This window comes from Hemicordylus capensis, chromosome 1 (assembly GCF_027244095.1).
Source record: "Hemicordylus capensis ecotype Gifberg chromosome 1, rHemCap1.1.pri, whole genome shotgun sequence".
Classification (NCBI taxonomy): Eukaryota; Metazoa; Chordata; class Lepidosauria; order Squamata; family Cordylidae; genus Hemicordylus; species Hemicordylus capensis.
In genome coordinates this window covers 324,274,607-324,290,824 of record NC_069657.1, presented here as the reverse complement: position 1 = coordinate 324,290,824, position 16,218 = coordinate 324,274,607, and the positions used below count along the sequence as shown (strand labels likewise).

The window sequence follows — 16,218 nt, the reverse complement described above, 5'->3', positions numbered from 1 at the left end:
TGGTTGCAGGGCAGGAGAGGAACCATCTTGCAACCGTTGCCAAGTGTGGCCAGACTTGGCGATACATTGGCCCAAATGGACAAGATCTGTCTCCGCGTCTGCCACCACTGGTTCCTGCAGGTACTGCAGGCAGCGGTAAGGTGGGTAGGTCAGGCTGTGACAGTAGGGTGGGCAGGTTAGGATCCAAGGTGTGTGGGTCATGTGGCAAGTTGGGTGGGTGGGTCAGGTGGCATGTGGGGGTCCAACTAGGCAGGCGGGGAGCAGATCAGAGAAGCAGGGGTTAGGGTGTTGTAATAAAACAGTAACATATCTTTCTTAAATGTGTGTTTATTTTTACTACTTCTGTAGGACTGACATGCCAGCATGTAAGCCAAGCGGTGGATGTACATCATGTGAAGAGGGCAGTTGCTCAAAACGTCTGGTCAATATGTTCAGAGTGCTTAAAGGAAAGAAGAATATGTGATGGTGAGCCTGTAATGCCTTCAGATATATGGCTCTGCCTCAAATGTGGTACTCAGGTAAATAAATTTATGTGATTTTACAGATCAGATATTTACATTGTACGGGTGGTTACTTTAGTACATTGTCTGGTACTGTAGAGTGAACTAATGAGAATCAAGATAGAAATAAGTGTTGGGATCGTATTTCTTTGTGGAATCTCCAGAACGTAACATTTTAGTTCTTACTCAGGGAAATCCAGCCACTCATTCTTCTCCAGGCTTCTATTTCCAATAAAAGCAGGAAAAGAGCAGTTTGTAGATATGTGGGTAAGAATAAGCTGCTGGATATCCCTAGATTACTGTGGAAGGGACTCTCTGTGAAGTAAATGGCCTGTCCATGATGTGTGCTTAGCCAACTGTGGTGATTGCCTAGTGTGGGAATGGTTCAATGCAGGGGTGTTACAGACCAGGCCTGATTTATATACTAAATATGCTCATTAGCCAGTATACAAAACAGGTCTGGACCAAGTTCTTTTATATTAGTGACCATGTATGATCTGGATGCAAGGAAGAAAGGAGATCAAACCAGTCCTCAAGATTCAATGGGCTTTATTGAGTATAAAAAGAATAACAACATAATCTAGCAAAGCAGAAGGCAGAGCCCTCTATCAATATTAGCAACAGTATTTCCTAACCAGCACCAATATTCACCCGTGTGCCTAACTAACATATGTGTGTGCATTTAAATCTTCCTAGAGACTAATACAATTCAGATACAGGCAGAAAAGAAGTGGGGGAGAAGGCTGAGGGCTGGCATGGTTTTGGGGAGATTAGTAGAGGGAAAGAAGAGGAGGAAGGAGAAGGGAGCAGGGAAAGGATGGAGGGGATTCCAAGGCTTGTAAAGGAGCAGCATATTTACCCAGGACCAGAGACTTGAAAGCGGAGAATCACTTCAGTTGAAGGAGTGAGGCGCTTGGCGGAGACAGGAGCTGTGCAGTTGCTCAGATCAGGCAGCTTGGGCAGCAAAACTCAGGTATTGCTGTAGTTTCTGCTCATGGACAGAATTCCTGCTTTGCCCCGCGGCTTAGCAGCAAAACCCTGGGATCCTCGTGAGTAGCTTTTGCTGTAGCAAAAGATTGCTAACTCTCTGTCTCAAAAGCCTCATTCTTTATAGTGTTTTTCTCTTTGATCCTTGAATAGAATCTATTCAAAATCTCCTCTTTTCCTGGGTGTCCAAAAAGGTGACAATTCGCTGCTACCTTTTGGACAATGTCTTAATTATTCAGGATATTGGCCAGATTCAGAGAGATCTCTGAATCTCATCTTCTGTAAAACTCTGTGCTCAGAAGGGAGGGAGGGGAACATTGCCCACAGCAAATCTGCATCTAAGATGCTGCAAATTGCATCTTCCCCCAAAAGGTGTTAAAATTCAGAGTTAGTAAGAGAATTGATCCTATTTGGTGTGAGACAGCCATTCTTATTTCTTGTGTACCTCTTATCTAGTGTGTAATTATATTTAAAGTAACATATATGTGCGTGAGACATTCAATACATTTGTAGCATCAGTGAAGTGAGATTAAAATCTACAGATGGATCTCTGTATGCATTTGGCTATGTTGAACTTCCATGGAGAACAATTCAAATCACTGACAAGGATTTAACACTAACAGGAAGGGGGGGGATCAGCCCCCTGGCTCCTTCCACAGACACTTGGTAGTCAGTGGTATTAGCATATGGATTACAGCATTCAGCATTCAGACCTGGCTTTTTTGTTCCCTTGCATATCCATTTTGCAACACAATGCTATATTGTCTCCTGCTCCAGAGAGCAGTTTGACCTGGGTGCCAGTTCACCTCGAGTTCAGGTATCATTTCTTAATATAAAATGAAATCAGACACAGGCCTATATTTCACCATACTTCTGAGTTGGTACCTCTGGTTCTGATATGTTATAGACCGTTCATAACAGGGGGCTATTTTGGCATTTATGGGGTGGTGGCTCCACATGCTTCTTTGTGGGCTAAGCAGGTTACCAGATTTGGGCAAAGTAAATGTGAATTGACAACTTATATTTGAAGTAAATTGTTGCACTCTCTTGAAGCACTCTGTTTTTTACAAACCAGTTAGTCCTTGATTTGTATTGTACTATAAAACCAGCAAAACAGTTTTATTCAAGAGCTGTACTAATGCCTACATTTCAACGTTTTATTGAACCTTAGGGCTGCAGTCAAAATTCAGAAGGCCAGCATTCTCTAAAGCATTTCCAGACTGTACGGACAGAACCTCACTGCATTGTAATCAATCTGAGCACATGGATTGTATGGTAAGTTTATTTGTGTTTGAGAGGGACAGTTGTGTGTGTTAGGACATGCATTTGTCTTTCTACCAGTAGATGTACACAAATCTACCAGTAGATTTGTGTACATGTAATATTTAATATTTTATACACTTTCTTGCACATTTAGCTGAGAATTAAAGATACAAAACAGTATCATGCAAGTAGTAATTCTTGTAATTTTTCTTGCATTTATTTTAGCCATTAAAAAGAAAGTACAAGCTGGATAAAGAAAATATTTAGTTGTGTCACAGATTCTACTTCTAGTTGTTCAGATTAAAATTATTGATGTGCAGCTTTATTAAAATATTACCTTGTCCCCTTAAATATTTATGCGGAGACAGTGTTTAATAGGATGAAACATCCAGGTTGTAGTACTGGTATGAAAGGATTATTAATTCCCATGTTGGAGTCGGAGTGCTGGGATCTGACTCTAGGCCCCACCTGGTATAACCTCTTATACGTAACATTGCTGCCCCACAGCAGTCAAGGCAAATTGCTTCCCTCTGGTCAGAGTGGAAGTGGGGGGAAATAGGATGTCCTCCACCTGCTCCATCCCCTTGCATAGCATTTCTCCAATCTGTGAAGTCCACAGGAGGAATGTGGCTTGTATATATCTAACAGAAAGCAAAAGCAGAGGGACTTCCTTGCTTGCCAGACATAAATCACAGTTCATGTCACTACTGGCATTAATGAAGCTTCAGCCATTCATGTAATGGAGATACTTAAGATTAAATACAGTAGCTACAGCTGAATTAAGCAATCCAAGGACAGGAGAAAAAGGAGGGGGAAATGAGTGGCTCTCCAAATTAATACTTTATTCGCTCTTTACTGGCCAATAAATTTCATTGCCTCTCTCATTTCCTCATTAATAGATGGATGAACAGATTTATGTGGCAAACACAAAAGATCCTGAGAAAACATGGCTTGAAAGCTAATGTGATTTGTACAGCACCTATGACTTTAAAACAGCATCTGGTTAAGTCCAGAATTTATGATATAAGTGTGAAATGAAGGTATGTGTGATGTGTGAGAAGGATGAGAGCTGGTGCCAGGTTAAAGGAATAGTGAACAAGATTGTATATGTGGAATGTGAGAAATTTTACATTGGGGATACAGGAAAGCCCCTCTTAAAATGGTATAAAGAACATTTAGCAGACATGCAATATTATAAAGATTGATTGAAACCCTGGGCAAAACATAAGAAAGAAAAAACATGAAGGGTTGCAGAAACAAAGGTGTTTGTTTTTGGCTGTTGATGGAAATACTGTGAAATGTAAGATTAAAGAGGCTATGTATATTGTATATGTATATTGAACAATTACATCTATCTATTAATGATAGGGAGGAAATGAGAGAGGTAATGAAATTTCTCTACCAGTAAAAGGAGAATAAAGGGTTAATTGGAGAGCCACTCATTTCCCCCTCCTTCCCTTTCTCCTGTCCTTGGATTGGTAAACTTCAACTGCAGTTACTGTATTTAATCTTAAGAGTTTCCAGCTGCTTGAAATGGTGTTTGGATATTGAAACATGATTGCTCGGTTCTGGACGATCTGTTTATTTTATTCTATTTTATACATTAAAGTGGTCTAAAAAACTTGTTTGAATAATGTTAACAGATTTTTTTTTAATTGTAGAGAAAGCTGGTAAAATGGAAAATGTGTTGCTTGATTTTACTAATATTTTTGTTATTGTATATCAGAAATGTATAATATAGCAGTTGTGATGTGCAGTTTGTGTAGTGCAGAGCTTGTATAGGAATTATAATGGTTTTGGACAATATGCAAAGTCAAAATAATTTAGTCATTGTTTTGAGATTAGTTGTTAAAATATTTAAATTTTTATTCTAGGTGTTATGAATGTAATGAAGAGCTGTCAACACACTGCAACAAGAAGGTTTTAGCACAGATAGTTGACTTCCTCCAAAGACATGTTTCTAGAAATGAATTAAGTAAGTAAGTTGTTTCAGGAAATTATATGAGTCTGAGGTTGCTATTTGGTTCCTATCTAGGGCTGAGCTGTCACATGTGGGGTCAGGGGCCATAGCAGTGTGGCCCAAAACACCAGAGTTTCACTATGGTTTACCATCTTCAGAACCAGGAAGCAGATGCTTAGTCAGAAAAAGCAACTGATTTGCTCACCCTTTGGACTAAAATGCTGGCTGACATCCTGATTACTGAAGCACTTCCAGAAGGGTGACATGCTAGCGCAAGCCTGTTAAATTGCACTAGCTACTAGTGCTAACTCCATACTATTGTTGCACTACCACAAGAATCCATGCGCAGCTGTAATGTGTCTTGTTTGTTTTTAAAGGAACTTTTGCATAAATCCCTGTTGTTAGCGCAGCTATGTGATGTTCTTGTACTAGCGCAATTATGCTTATTATGCATTAGTCATGATGTCAGCCACTGTTTCCTGTTACATATATACTCAGGGAACTGTGGTTCTACTCTAATTAATTAAAAGAAACTAGGATCAATCCATGGTGTGATATTGAGGGGATGGGGAGCAAGCGAGGCTCACCACAACTTGTTCTTAATAATACTGCTAAACAATAGCATTATCTCTTAACAGTGCTTGTAACTGAACAGGGAAACTGTTTTTCTTGAATTCAGTCTTATATTCCTAAGGCTTGCCATTTGTGAATATATGTATTTTTTCTTAGAAAAAAAATTCCAGTCTGTGGTGTAATATAGGCAGAGGCTGCTGGTGAGGGTGGTGCTGGCGAGGTGGGTGGGGTGGGGTGGCGAAATGTACCTTTGAAAGATCTTACTGTCTATCCGTGGCACCTGGAAGACGCCAGGAGCAGCGGTGCCCTGCCTGGCAACCTGTGCTGTGACTGCCCCTCCTACTGCTCTCATCTGGCCTCTGTGCATGCATGATGGCCATTTGCATGGTTGGCATAGTGTTGCTGACCATTCAAATGGCCATGGGCAGAGGCAAGATGAGTTGCAGTAGGCGGGGCAGCTGCCGCATGGGATGCAGGATGGGGCACCGCTGCTCACAGTGGCTTCCAGGTGCCACGGACGGTAATGTCTTTTAAAGGTACCTTTCACGCCCCTGCAAGAGCTGCCTTCACCGGCCGCCTCTGGGGGTAGGCCTTGTATCTATTAAAGTCTTGGTATATAATTATGTATGTGTGTTCTGTATAACCGCTTGCTACTTGCATCAGATTGTTACGTGAAAGTGTTTGAAAATATCTTCTGTCCAAGAAGAACATGAGATGTAGGATGCTTGTCAGGTTCTAGTTCAATCAAGAATGTATTTGAAGAGAAGCCAGATGCATCTAGAGATGTAACATGGATGTTGATATCGATGTTGATATACAGATGCGGTGGACTGGCGTGGCAGCAGGATTCCTGCATTTTCACTCACTAGTTCACAAAGATTCAACTTTAGCTGCAAAAATGTGAAAATTACCTTACTACTACATGACTTACTTAGGGAATTACATGAAGCAATTGAAATGAGCCTAAGTGCAGGGTTCCCAAAAGTGCAGGGTTCCCAAAAGAATGTGTGCAGCTGTGTGGATTTCACATCTGATCCTGTGTTTTGCTATGCCCCGCAATGTCTCCCTGCCCCCCCCCACTTCTTTTTAAAAGTAGTCTTTGATTAGGAGGTCATGTTTGGCACAAAATGGAAGAATAAAACAAGACTCCTTTGTAAGGAGCAACCATCCAGAAATGAGTTTTAGCACGCTATTGTATTTGCCAGGCAAGCAGGTGCATTATTGTCATGCCACACTGGTGAATTTCACATGAACCTAACAGACATGTCTTACACAGGAATCATGCTGAGATGCTAGTGTCTATCTTCTAGGAGAGAAAGGAATTAGATATTAGTGTTTGATAATTGGAAACAAAGCCTACAGGAGCTGATTTTCTTTGGGAGTTTTTCTCTCTCTCCAAGTGATGGGGGAGAGAAAAACAGTTTTACTTGCCTGCATTGGCTGGGGGAGAGTTTCTGTAAAATTTGCAATGACACTTTGAGTTTTGAGATTCCAAACATTAGCATCTAAATATATATATATTTTTAACTACTGTTCAGAAATGTGCTTGTTTCTTTACTAATGTATTGCATATTTATAGAACATTTTCCAGTCTATTTTAAATCAAGCATTGTGTGCAGACCTAAATATGCTCTGTATTTTTATAAACAACTGTATTTCAGCATTTGTTATAAATTGTACTAACTAAATTGGAGAAATATTTCTGATCTATTTGTGTTAGTTTGATGTTTATTTGTTACATTTTCCTTGTGATGTAGATGATGAATACCAGGGAGTCTTCAACCTGGTAAAATCTGAACAGCTTCTCAGTAAACTGACAGACAGTTTAGACAAAAGAACACACACATTTTTAGGCAATTAGAACAGAAAAATACACCTCCTTACAATACAGAATTCCAAACTGCAATATGTGGGTGACACTTGCATAGATGACCTTAAAGAAAAAAAGAAAAAAAGAAATTCAGTATATAGAAGACTGGATTACAGAGTTATTAGACTATGGTTATAAAGAATGTTTAACAGGTATAAGAAGGAATACTTTAGAAAGGTTTGAAGGAATGTGGGACTGTAATGCATAAAATGTTGAATGCAGCAGTGCCCTGGCTGCTAACCCATACAATGCACATGCCTCGTCCCTCTTACTTGGTTATCTTTTGTCTCTCCTCCTCACTTCCTTCTCACTTCATTCCTTCGTCCATTTTTGTCACTGCCCTTAATTGATTTCTTTTGATTGATCCAGATTGGTGATATGTTGTCACCAGTCAGTCTGAGCTTGTTCATATACAACTTAAGCAGAGCAACACAAAATTGGGTAAAATTGTAGTATGCTGATGAACAAGATGCAATGCATTCTGGAGGGTCAGTTTTCTTTTAATTGTGATTGTAATTTTAAAATGGCTACTACCTTACTTAAAATTAGTATTTACTGGCTGAAATCTTGACTAAATTTGCTCCAGGAAGTCTCATTGAAATTAAAAGGGCAACTTAGTCATGCTTAACTTGTCCTTTTTAATTTCAGTGTGACTTCCTTGAATAAATTAAGTCAAGATTTTAGCCAGTAAATACTGCTTATTTATAAAAATTGTTAGGCAGATTTGTTGAGGATAGGCCTATGGACTGCTATTAGCAATGGAAGTCTCATATCTCTAAATGCCAGGTGCTTGGTACAGAGGGTCTGGTTACTGTATTCATGGCTTGTTTCTGAGTTTCCCTGAGGCACTGTTGGAACCAGAGTACTAAACTAAATGGTTTTGTTTAATCAAACAAGGCCATTCGTATTTTGTGGGATTGTGATGAAATGTGTCAAAGAAGATGGTCTCTTAAGGAAGTTGTGTCTAAAAATATAACAATGGGTTGCAAATGTTATTTTTGAACATTCCACCTAAAGGATAAATAATGCGTGTGTATGTGTGGGGAGGGGGAATTTGGATTTGGCCCCTGCAGATGTTTAGAGAAAATGAAGCAAGTGTACCAAGGCCAATCATAGTTTGGCCCTATGTGTAGAAGAATGAGAAATGAAACTTAAGCTGAAGTTCTATGCCTATTCTTGGAGACTCTATTCTTGGAATAGGGAGTAAGTTCTTTTGAACTCAGTGGGACCTATTTCCAAGTAAATATGCATCAAATTGGACTGCTCAAGTTTCTTCCATAGAATGGAAAGAAATTGTGTGGATACAGGAGAGCTGGTCTTGTAGTAGCAAGCATGGCTTGTCCCCATAGCTAAGCAGGGTCTGCCCTGGTTGCATCTGAATGGGAGACTTGATGTGTGAATACTGCAAGATACTGATATTCCCCTCAGGGGATGAAGCTGCTCTGGGAAGAGCAGAACGTTTCAAGTTCCCTCCCTGGCTTCTCCAAGATAGGGCTGAGAGACATTCCTGCCTGCAACCTTGGAGAAGCCACTGCCGGTCTGTGAAGACAATACTGAGCTAGATAGACCAATGGTCTGACTCAATATATGGCAGTTTCCTATGTTCCTAGACTAGTGTTGAATTGGTAAGAAGATTAGGATAGCTTCCTAATTTCCTATGATCTAACAAGAAGTTCATTTAAATGCATTCTCCATGTGCATTGTAAGTGCTATGATGCTAATGCTACACAGTGTTGGTAAACACGCCTTTGGTGTACAAATGCTATACACATATGGGCTCATGCATGTAATAAGCACACTGAAATAAGAGAAGAGATGCATGGAATGGTTGCTTATGTGGGTAAATGCTTTTCCTGTGGCCAACTTTGCATTTAAAGTAGGCCTCAGGTATGGCACTTCTTGTTCCTTAGGCTCAGTGTTGATCAAATATAGAACCCTGATTTTAAATAATCAGAGTGAACGGTCCTGTACATTCTCCAGAAGATTCCTTCTGTTTGCTTAATCTTAATTTCAGTACAAATAATATTTAGAGATACTGTCATTGTGCAAGTGTAATGATTCTGGTCACACAATAGGGATGTGCAAACAGGTTTGACCCCGAACCTCTTTGAGGTCGAACCATTTTGGTTCGACTGTTTGAACCCCTGAACACCCCCAGGGGTCGGACCGAACTCTGACCTTGGACCAGCACGCCCCCCCCGCCGCCGACGGTTCGGGGGTTCACAATTTTTTTTAAATTTAAATTTTAAATTACCTTTGGCCCCTTCAGGGGGTTTCTTCTAGGCTTTGGGGTTCCGTGAAGGTTCCCTCTCTTCCCACCGGCCTCAGTCAGCGCCACCGCTGCCTGTATAGCCCTTTATTTCTGCCCGTTCAGGCCTCCGTAAGTTGGTGCGATGGCCATTTTCCTCTCTGCCGTGCATGCACAAATGGCCTCTGTGAGGCCTGGCATGGTCCAGGGCCTCGCAGAGGCCATTTGCCCATGTGTGGTGGCTATTTTTAAAATAAAAATAACCACCACTACAAACAGACCTCATGCTGTTGCTCCTCATTGGTTAAGTTGTTCTGAGTTGATGATTCCCCCCCCCTTAAAAAAAAAAAGACTATTTTTTGGTTATTGCCTTGGATCGGCATGACTACATGACAGTGCTACTGATTTCAGAATGGAATTAGATGACGACTATGAATTATGGCTGATGGAAAAAAGACCTTCAAGAGGTGTGAGGGCTGTAACGCCAAACTCCCCTCAAAGATCTCCATGATTTGTACCTTATTTGCCTAGACAAAGGGTATAATGTGTCTTCATGTAAGATTTGTCTGTCTTTTTCAAAGCAGATGTGGAAAAATTGGGCTCTTTGGCTACCATGATTTGCTCTGATGTATTGAACCCTTCAACACTGGGAGGTCCCCCTCCATTGAGATCGGGCTCGACATTGATGCCAAAGGCTGGTCTATATAAACAATCCTCAACATCAACTTTGACATCGACAACCTTCAGAAGCCCTAAGCCTCTCAGTACTTCGTATGGGAGTGCTTCTGCTGGATATACAGAGGAAAACGGTCTTTGACAGAGAATTCCGCTTCGACTCCAAAACTTAAGAAGTTTAAAACATTTGATCGGATAGGGGCTCAAGACCCCTTTGCCATCTGGTCTACAAAACATTCACATTGAACACTCAGAGACCCTGAGGTAGAGACTGACGCTTGACATCGAACAGACATCAACACCGAGGATCTCAGAATCAAGAGCAAGGAGTGTAGATGCAAAACGCTCAACAAAGGAGACTCTCAGTACCAACCGACCTGACGGTTTCGACATCGAGGGCAAGATCACTATAACTGGCACCAGCTCAGTCTTCTGCTCCATCGATGCTGACAGATCGACATCATGATGTCCCCTCAATGCTGAAGACTCCAGTTTCAACACTTCCCAGTGTTAGCCATGCTCAGGCATCCACCTTAAATACACCAATGTTGTTGACATCGAAGCATGTAACCCCTCGATGCCAGCTGCTGGCTAAAACCTTTGATGTTGACGACGAGAGTGAGAATAGAAATACTGGATTGGATCCTACTATGGCCCGTTCTGTATTGTCCATTTTGGACTCCCAATTCCAGCATGCCGTCCACAACAATTTTAAAGAGTTTTCCTCCACAAAGTGCAGACAGACTACTGGGTGGCTCAGAAGCACCCAGTGGGCCTACTCTTGCTATACATCAATCTACTACTCCTCAGCCATCAATGTGCTATGCATTGTCTGTTGCCCACTTGGCGAGCACATCATCTTTACATTCATGTGGTTTTTCAAACCGGTCTACTGCTGGTGCATCCCTAGCTTCTGCTGCCATGGGGGTCTCCTCCCCAGGATTTCCCTATGATTTTCAAGACAACAGACCATGGTATACAACACAGTCTAAGTCTTATTATCCATTAGCTTTGACCCTTGCTCATGTTCAACCTGTTCATACCTTGGCTAGTGGAGATGCCTCTACTCTTCTGAGTAGGCCAGTTTTGCACAGCAGGTCACTGGCTACTCAGACGTGTTCATTACCGCCTACGCGCTCGTTGGTGTCCTCCACCACACAGTGGTCCCTGAGCCCAAACCAAAAGGATCTACTGTGGAGACTCAGACCCAACCACTACTTCTTACTCTGACTACCCTGTCTCATGAGACTCATGTTTATCTCTGTGTCACCTACACAGTCTCCATCTGACCACCATGGCCCTTCAGATTTTGTATCGGATCCTGAGGACCCGGATTCTCTAGCAGACCTACCCGCTGACGTTCCTCACACCACTCAAGTTTCTCCTACTGAAGAAATGAAAGCTTACCATCTGCAAATAAAGGAAATGGCTGAGGCATTGGGTCTTGACTTGAAGTCTCAATTAGTGACCATTGATGACCTGTTTATAATTTCATGGTCAGGTTGTAGTCCTCACGACTGATAGCCATACCAGTTCTTCTAGTTATCTCCAGGTTATCACAGTGCTCATGGGAGATTATACATGTAGCTACACCTACTTCTAAAAGACTGGAAAGCTGGTATTGTATTCAGGAACAGGACACTACATACCTTTTGAAGCACTTGGCTCCTAATTCGCTTGTTATAGATTGATTGACTTCTATGAAGTTGGGCAGGCATCATACTACACCCGGTGATAAAGAGGGTAGAAAGTTGGACCTTTTAGGCAGAAAATTTTATTCCACATCCTGCTTATTTGTCAACATAGTGAACTACTCATCCTGCATGGCCAAATATAATCACAGCCTGTGGATAGGACTCCAACACGACTTGGACACTTTGTCACCAGAAGAATTCAAGAAAAGCTTCCAACAGACCTTAAATAAATTGGTGGTGCTTACTCACCAACAACTCAGTATGGCAAAACATCTGGCCGAATCAGAGTCTCGATCTATGACTGCCGCTTCTTCACTATGACAACATTCCTGGCTTCACTCTACCTCTCTACAGAGTGATATGAAAGAAAAGATTGAAGGTTTGCTGTTTGATGGCAGAGGCCTCTTCAGTGAAGAAACAGACTCTATGATAGAGAGGTTAAAGAAATAAAAATTTACAGCAAAGACCTTCACCTCTACTTCTTCATCCACATACACCTCTAAATACTTTAGAAAGAGATCACCATTTAAACATTGAGAGACAATATCATTTCAGGAAACAACATTCTTACAATAAGCCTATCAAAATAAGAACAAGAACAACCAAAGATAACATACTAAGCAAGCCGAGCCTCAGAAGCATCTTTGAGGTTTGTGTCACTACAACCATCACTACAACATCTCCCAACTCAACCCCCTCCACCATCCAGGGCTACAACATCATGGTGTGCAGCCAATTCCAACTGGGCTGCAACCCCACCATTAATGCCAGCATCCAACTCCATCAAGCTGGCACACCATGCCCCTTCATGGCACTGCATAACATTGGACTGCTGGGTCCTGAAAATAATTTCCATGGGGTACGCCATGGAATTCAAGTTACACATCGAGTTCAAGACCACACCAAAGTTTTCAGAGATTAAATTCACCCAACTGACCCCATCGTTGGAGGAAGAGGGGAAGGAGCTGTTAGTGAAAGGTGCTATCACCCCTGTGCGGTGGGCACACAGACAGGAGGGATTTTACTTCTTTTATTTCCAGATACCAAAGAGGGATGGCGGGATCTGTCCAGTCATGGATCTTCACCACGTAAACAAATTTGTCTATGTGAAAAATTTCTAAATGATAGCATTACAAGAGATCCTACCACTTCTGTATCAAAAGAATTGGCTTACAATGCTGGACCTAAAAGATGAGTATTTTCACATGGGCATAAGGAAAGCGCACAGAAAATATCTAAGATTCACCATGGGAGATCAAGTATATCAATACAAGGTATTGCCTTTCGGCCTCTCCACCGCCCCCAGAATATTTACCAAGTGCATGGCTGTGATGTTGACTTATCTAGGAATGCAGTGTATTGCTGTCTACCTGTATTTAGATGATTGGCTCTTAACATCAAAAGACTAAGACGAGTTGCATTTTCAGACGTCATGTGTTAGAGCTCCTCTAAGACTTGGGGATCCAAGTTAATTGGAAAAAGTCCCACCTAGAACCAGTTTGTGTCCTAAGCTACATTGGAGCGATCCTAATTACAAAGACAAAATGGGCATACTTACCCCAGGAACATTACAAGTGTGTCAGGGATGTGATTCTCAACTTCCAACAACATCCAACTCAACCGGCTCAGATATGATCACCACATCTTAAGAAGGATATTGTAGAACTGGAAAAGGTGCAGAAGAGGGCAGCCAAGATGACCAGGGGCCTGAAGCACCTTCCTTATGAAGCTAGGCTACAGCATCTGGGGCTCCTTTACCTTGGAAAAGAGGCAAATAAGGGAAGACATGATCGAGGTGTATAAAATAATGCATGGAGTGGAGAGGGTGGACAGAGAGAAACTTTTCTCCCCCTCTCACAACGCTAGAACCACCCCATGAAACAGGAGGTCGAGAAATTTAGGACTGATAAGAGGAAGTACTTTTTCACACAATGCATAATTAATCTATGGAATTGTTTGCCATGGGATGTGGTGATGGACACCCGCTTAGATGGCTTTAAAAGGGGCTTAGACAAATTGATGGAGGACAGGTCTATCAATGGTTGCTAGTCTGGTGGCTGTGGGCCACCTCCATCCTCAGAGGCACAATACCTCTCAATACCAGTTGCAGGGGAGCAACAGCATGCACACATATCTCCAGCCTGTGGGCTTCCCAGAGGCATCTGGTGGGCCACTGTGTGAAACAGGATGCTGGACTAGAGAGGCCTTGGGCCTGATCCGGCAGGGCTGTTCTTATGTTCTAAAAGTAAATTGTGAGCATTTCAGTTCACATGTCGGCTAAGTAGAAGTACATGCATATTATTTCTGAGTTCAGTTAAACTTAAGTCTGATTCTATGCATGTTTGTTTGAAAGTAAGTCCCCTCTGAGTTCAGTGGGATATACGGTACTCCCAAATTAAGTACACAGATTTCAGCTTGAACTGGTTGATTGCCAAGCTTCTGTTTAGCTGAGTAGTGGATTGGTTTGTGAGAACTGTCAATATACACTTTAGTTAACTTTTCAGTCTCTTGATAACTGTTAAGTGAAAGTGACATTCAGATGCATAATTATGGCTTCCTACATTTAATAATTACATGAGCATTCATGTCTAGTAACAAAGCTGCCCTGTTCCTTGTTTTTTTTGTGGGGTTTTTTGTATTCTTTTTCCCCTGGATGATTCACATTTTGAAATTCAGTAAACAGAACCTTGCTACTTGTGTGAAGCTGTCATTTAACCATGAAATGAAATGCTTTTATTGAGTTTGCCCTGCAGATATGGTCCGCTGTGGCAGTGCTGTCCATATTTGGTGGCTGTGCAAGGAGAGCCAGGTGGTGCTGCAAAGCATAGCACAGTGAAGCGTGGACAGATCTAGGTTTGACATTTGTCATCCTGCACTGCTGAAGGGGAGAGAAAAATCTGCTTTTCCATATGCTTCTGCTCTAATTTTTGCCCGCAGTTTTGTCCAGATGGCCTTGTGAGCATTGTTTACTTTAAGATGTTGTCCCAGATGTTATTGAATGCCGATGGATAAATGCAACAACTGTGGTAGACCAATATGTAAATTATATACACAATTTTGGCTTTTAAAAAAAAGTACCCAACATGTTGTCTATACATATTTTTTTTAGTGAAAATGCACTCCATTTTATTCCCTCTTTAAAGATGAAAGCCAGTGTAGTGCAGTTGGATGAATATGGTTCTTAGACCACCAAGATCCGGGTTCAGATTCCCACTCAGCCATAATGCTAGTTGGGTGATCATGTGCTAGTCTCTGTCTGTCAGCCTAATCTTACCTCACAGGGTTGTTAGGAGGATAAAACAGAGGGGGAAATTCCATAATACCACTCTGAGCTCTTGTACAGTTAGAGTAAAACTTTATTTAATAAATAAGATTGAGTCTCTCCCTATTCCTTGCCAGTTTAATGCTCTGGATATCTTGCATGTCACCAGATATGTTGAAGGTTTGCATTCTAGAGGGTAGTGTCAGTGCAGAGGAGTCTTGCTGGAGCTCCATTTGGAGCCTGCATGCTCCAGGGTTGCTGAATTTATTGAGTTCTGTTCCGATGGGAAGAAAAATTAGAATGTTGTTAGAGGCATCATTCATTTCAAAGGAATTACTCTCAGCTTGCTTATGAGCCCAGTTGCAAAGGATAGAAGTAATACAGCAACAGTGGTTTGTAGACTTCATCAGTGACACTTCAGAGGGCAAGTTTCACAAATACATATATAATCTCTGGTTAGGAAAATGCGCACACATTGTCATGTGTATGAAATGCAGCACAAGTGTTTTGTTTCCCCAAGAGCACATGGAACAGATGCAGCTAACTTTATAATATATGCTTTTTTAATGCACACAGAGACTAGCTCAGCATGTGAAAAATGTAACCTGTGAAAGCAACATTTAAACCTCCTGGCATGTCTGGTTTAAGGTTTTACTGGCCCACATTAGTGGACCAGGGCATGTTCTATGTGTTCATTATTAGCATGAGGAAGAGAGTGGGGTAAAAATGGAATTGTGTCTTTTTTTTTTCAAATCCAGGCCTTTTCTTTTTTTAAATGTGCTTTGATTGGGAGGTAGGCAAATTATGCCAGTGATCTGATGTCAGCCGTAATGGGTTTTTAAAATTATATTTGCTTTCATTATTTCAAAATTTAATTACAGTCCTCCCCCACTTCCCACTCCCTACTCCTCATTCCTCAACAGGGGATGCAAGTATCTTAGAGTAATGCACAGAGAAATCTTTCGGCATGAGAGTTCCATTAATGTAAATAGGTCTGTTTAGTTATTTCTCAAGAACACTTAATGAGTCCTCGGTATGTAACTCATTAGGACAAATATATGAGTTCGTATGTCAAAATGTAGATTGCAGCACAGTAGCTCTTGGCATCCATTAAGTCCATAACTCGTTCACATTGACATGCATTGTTAATCAATACTTGAAATGCCGCAGATGTCAGTAATGTTCA

At 41.4% G+C, this 16,218-nt stretch overlaps 1 protein-coding gene across 8 annotated transcripts in view; it reads left to right on the top strand.

The window, feature by feature from the left end:
- USP45 (ubiquitin specific peptidase 45) overlaps positions 1–16,218 on the top strand; it is a 99,925-nt gene that overhangs the window by 20,626 nt on the left and 63,081 nt on the right. For all 8 annotated transcript variants that reach the window (XM_053287696.1, XM_053287695.1, XM_053287694.1 and 5 more), the window contains exons 3-5: positions 349–518; positions 2,659–2,762; positions 4,625–4,725. In XM_053287696.1, coding sequence (XP_053143671.1) covers positions 349–518; positions 2,659–2,762; positions 4,625–4,725 — 375 coding nt within the window. The remainder of the gene's footprint in view (positions 1–348; positions 519–2,658; positions 2,763–4,624; positions 4,726–16,218) is intronic.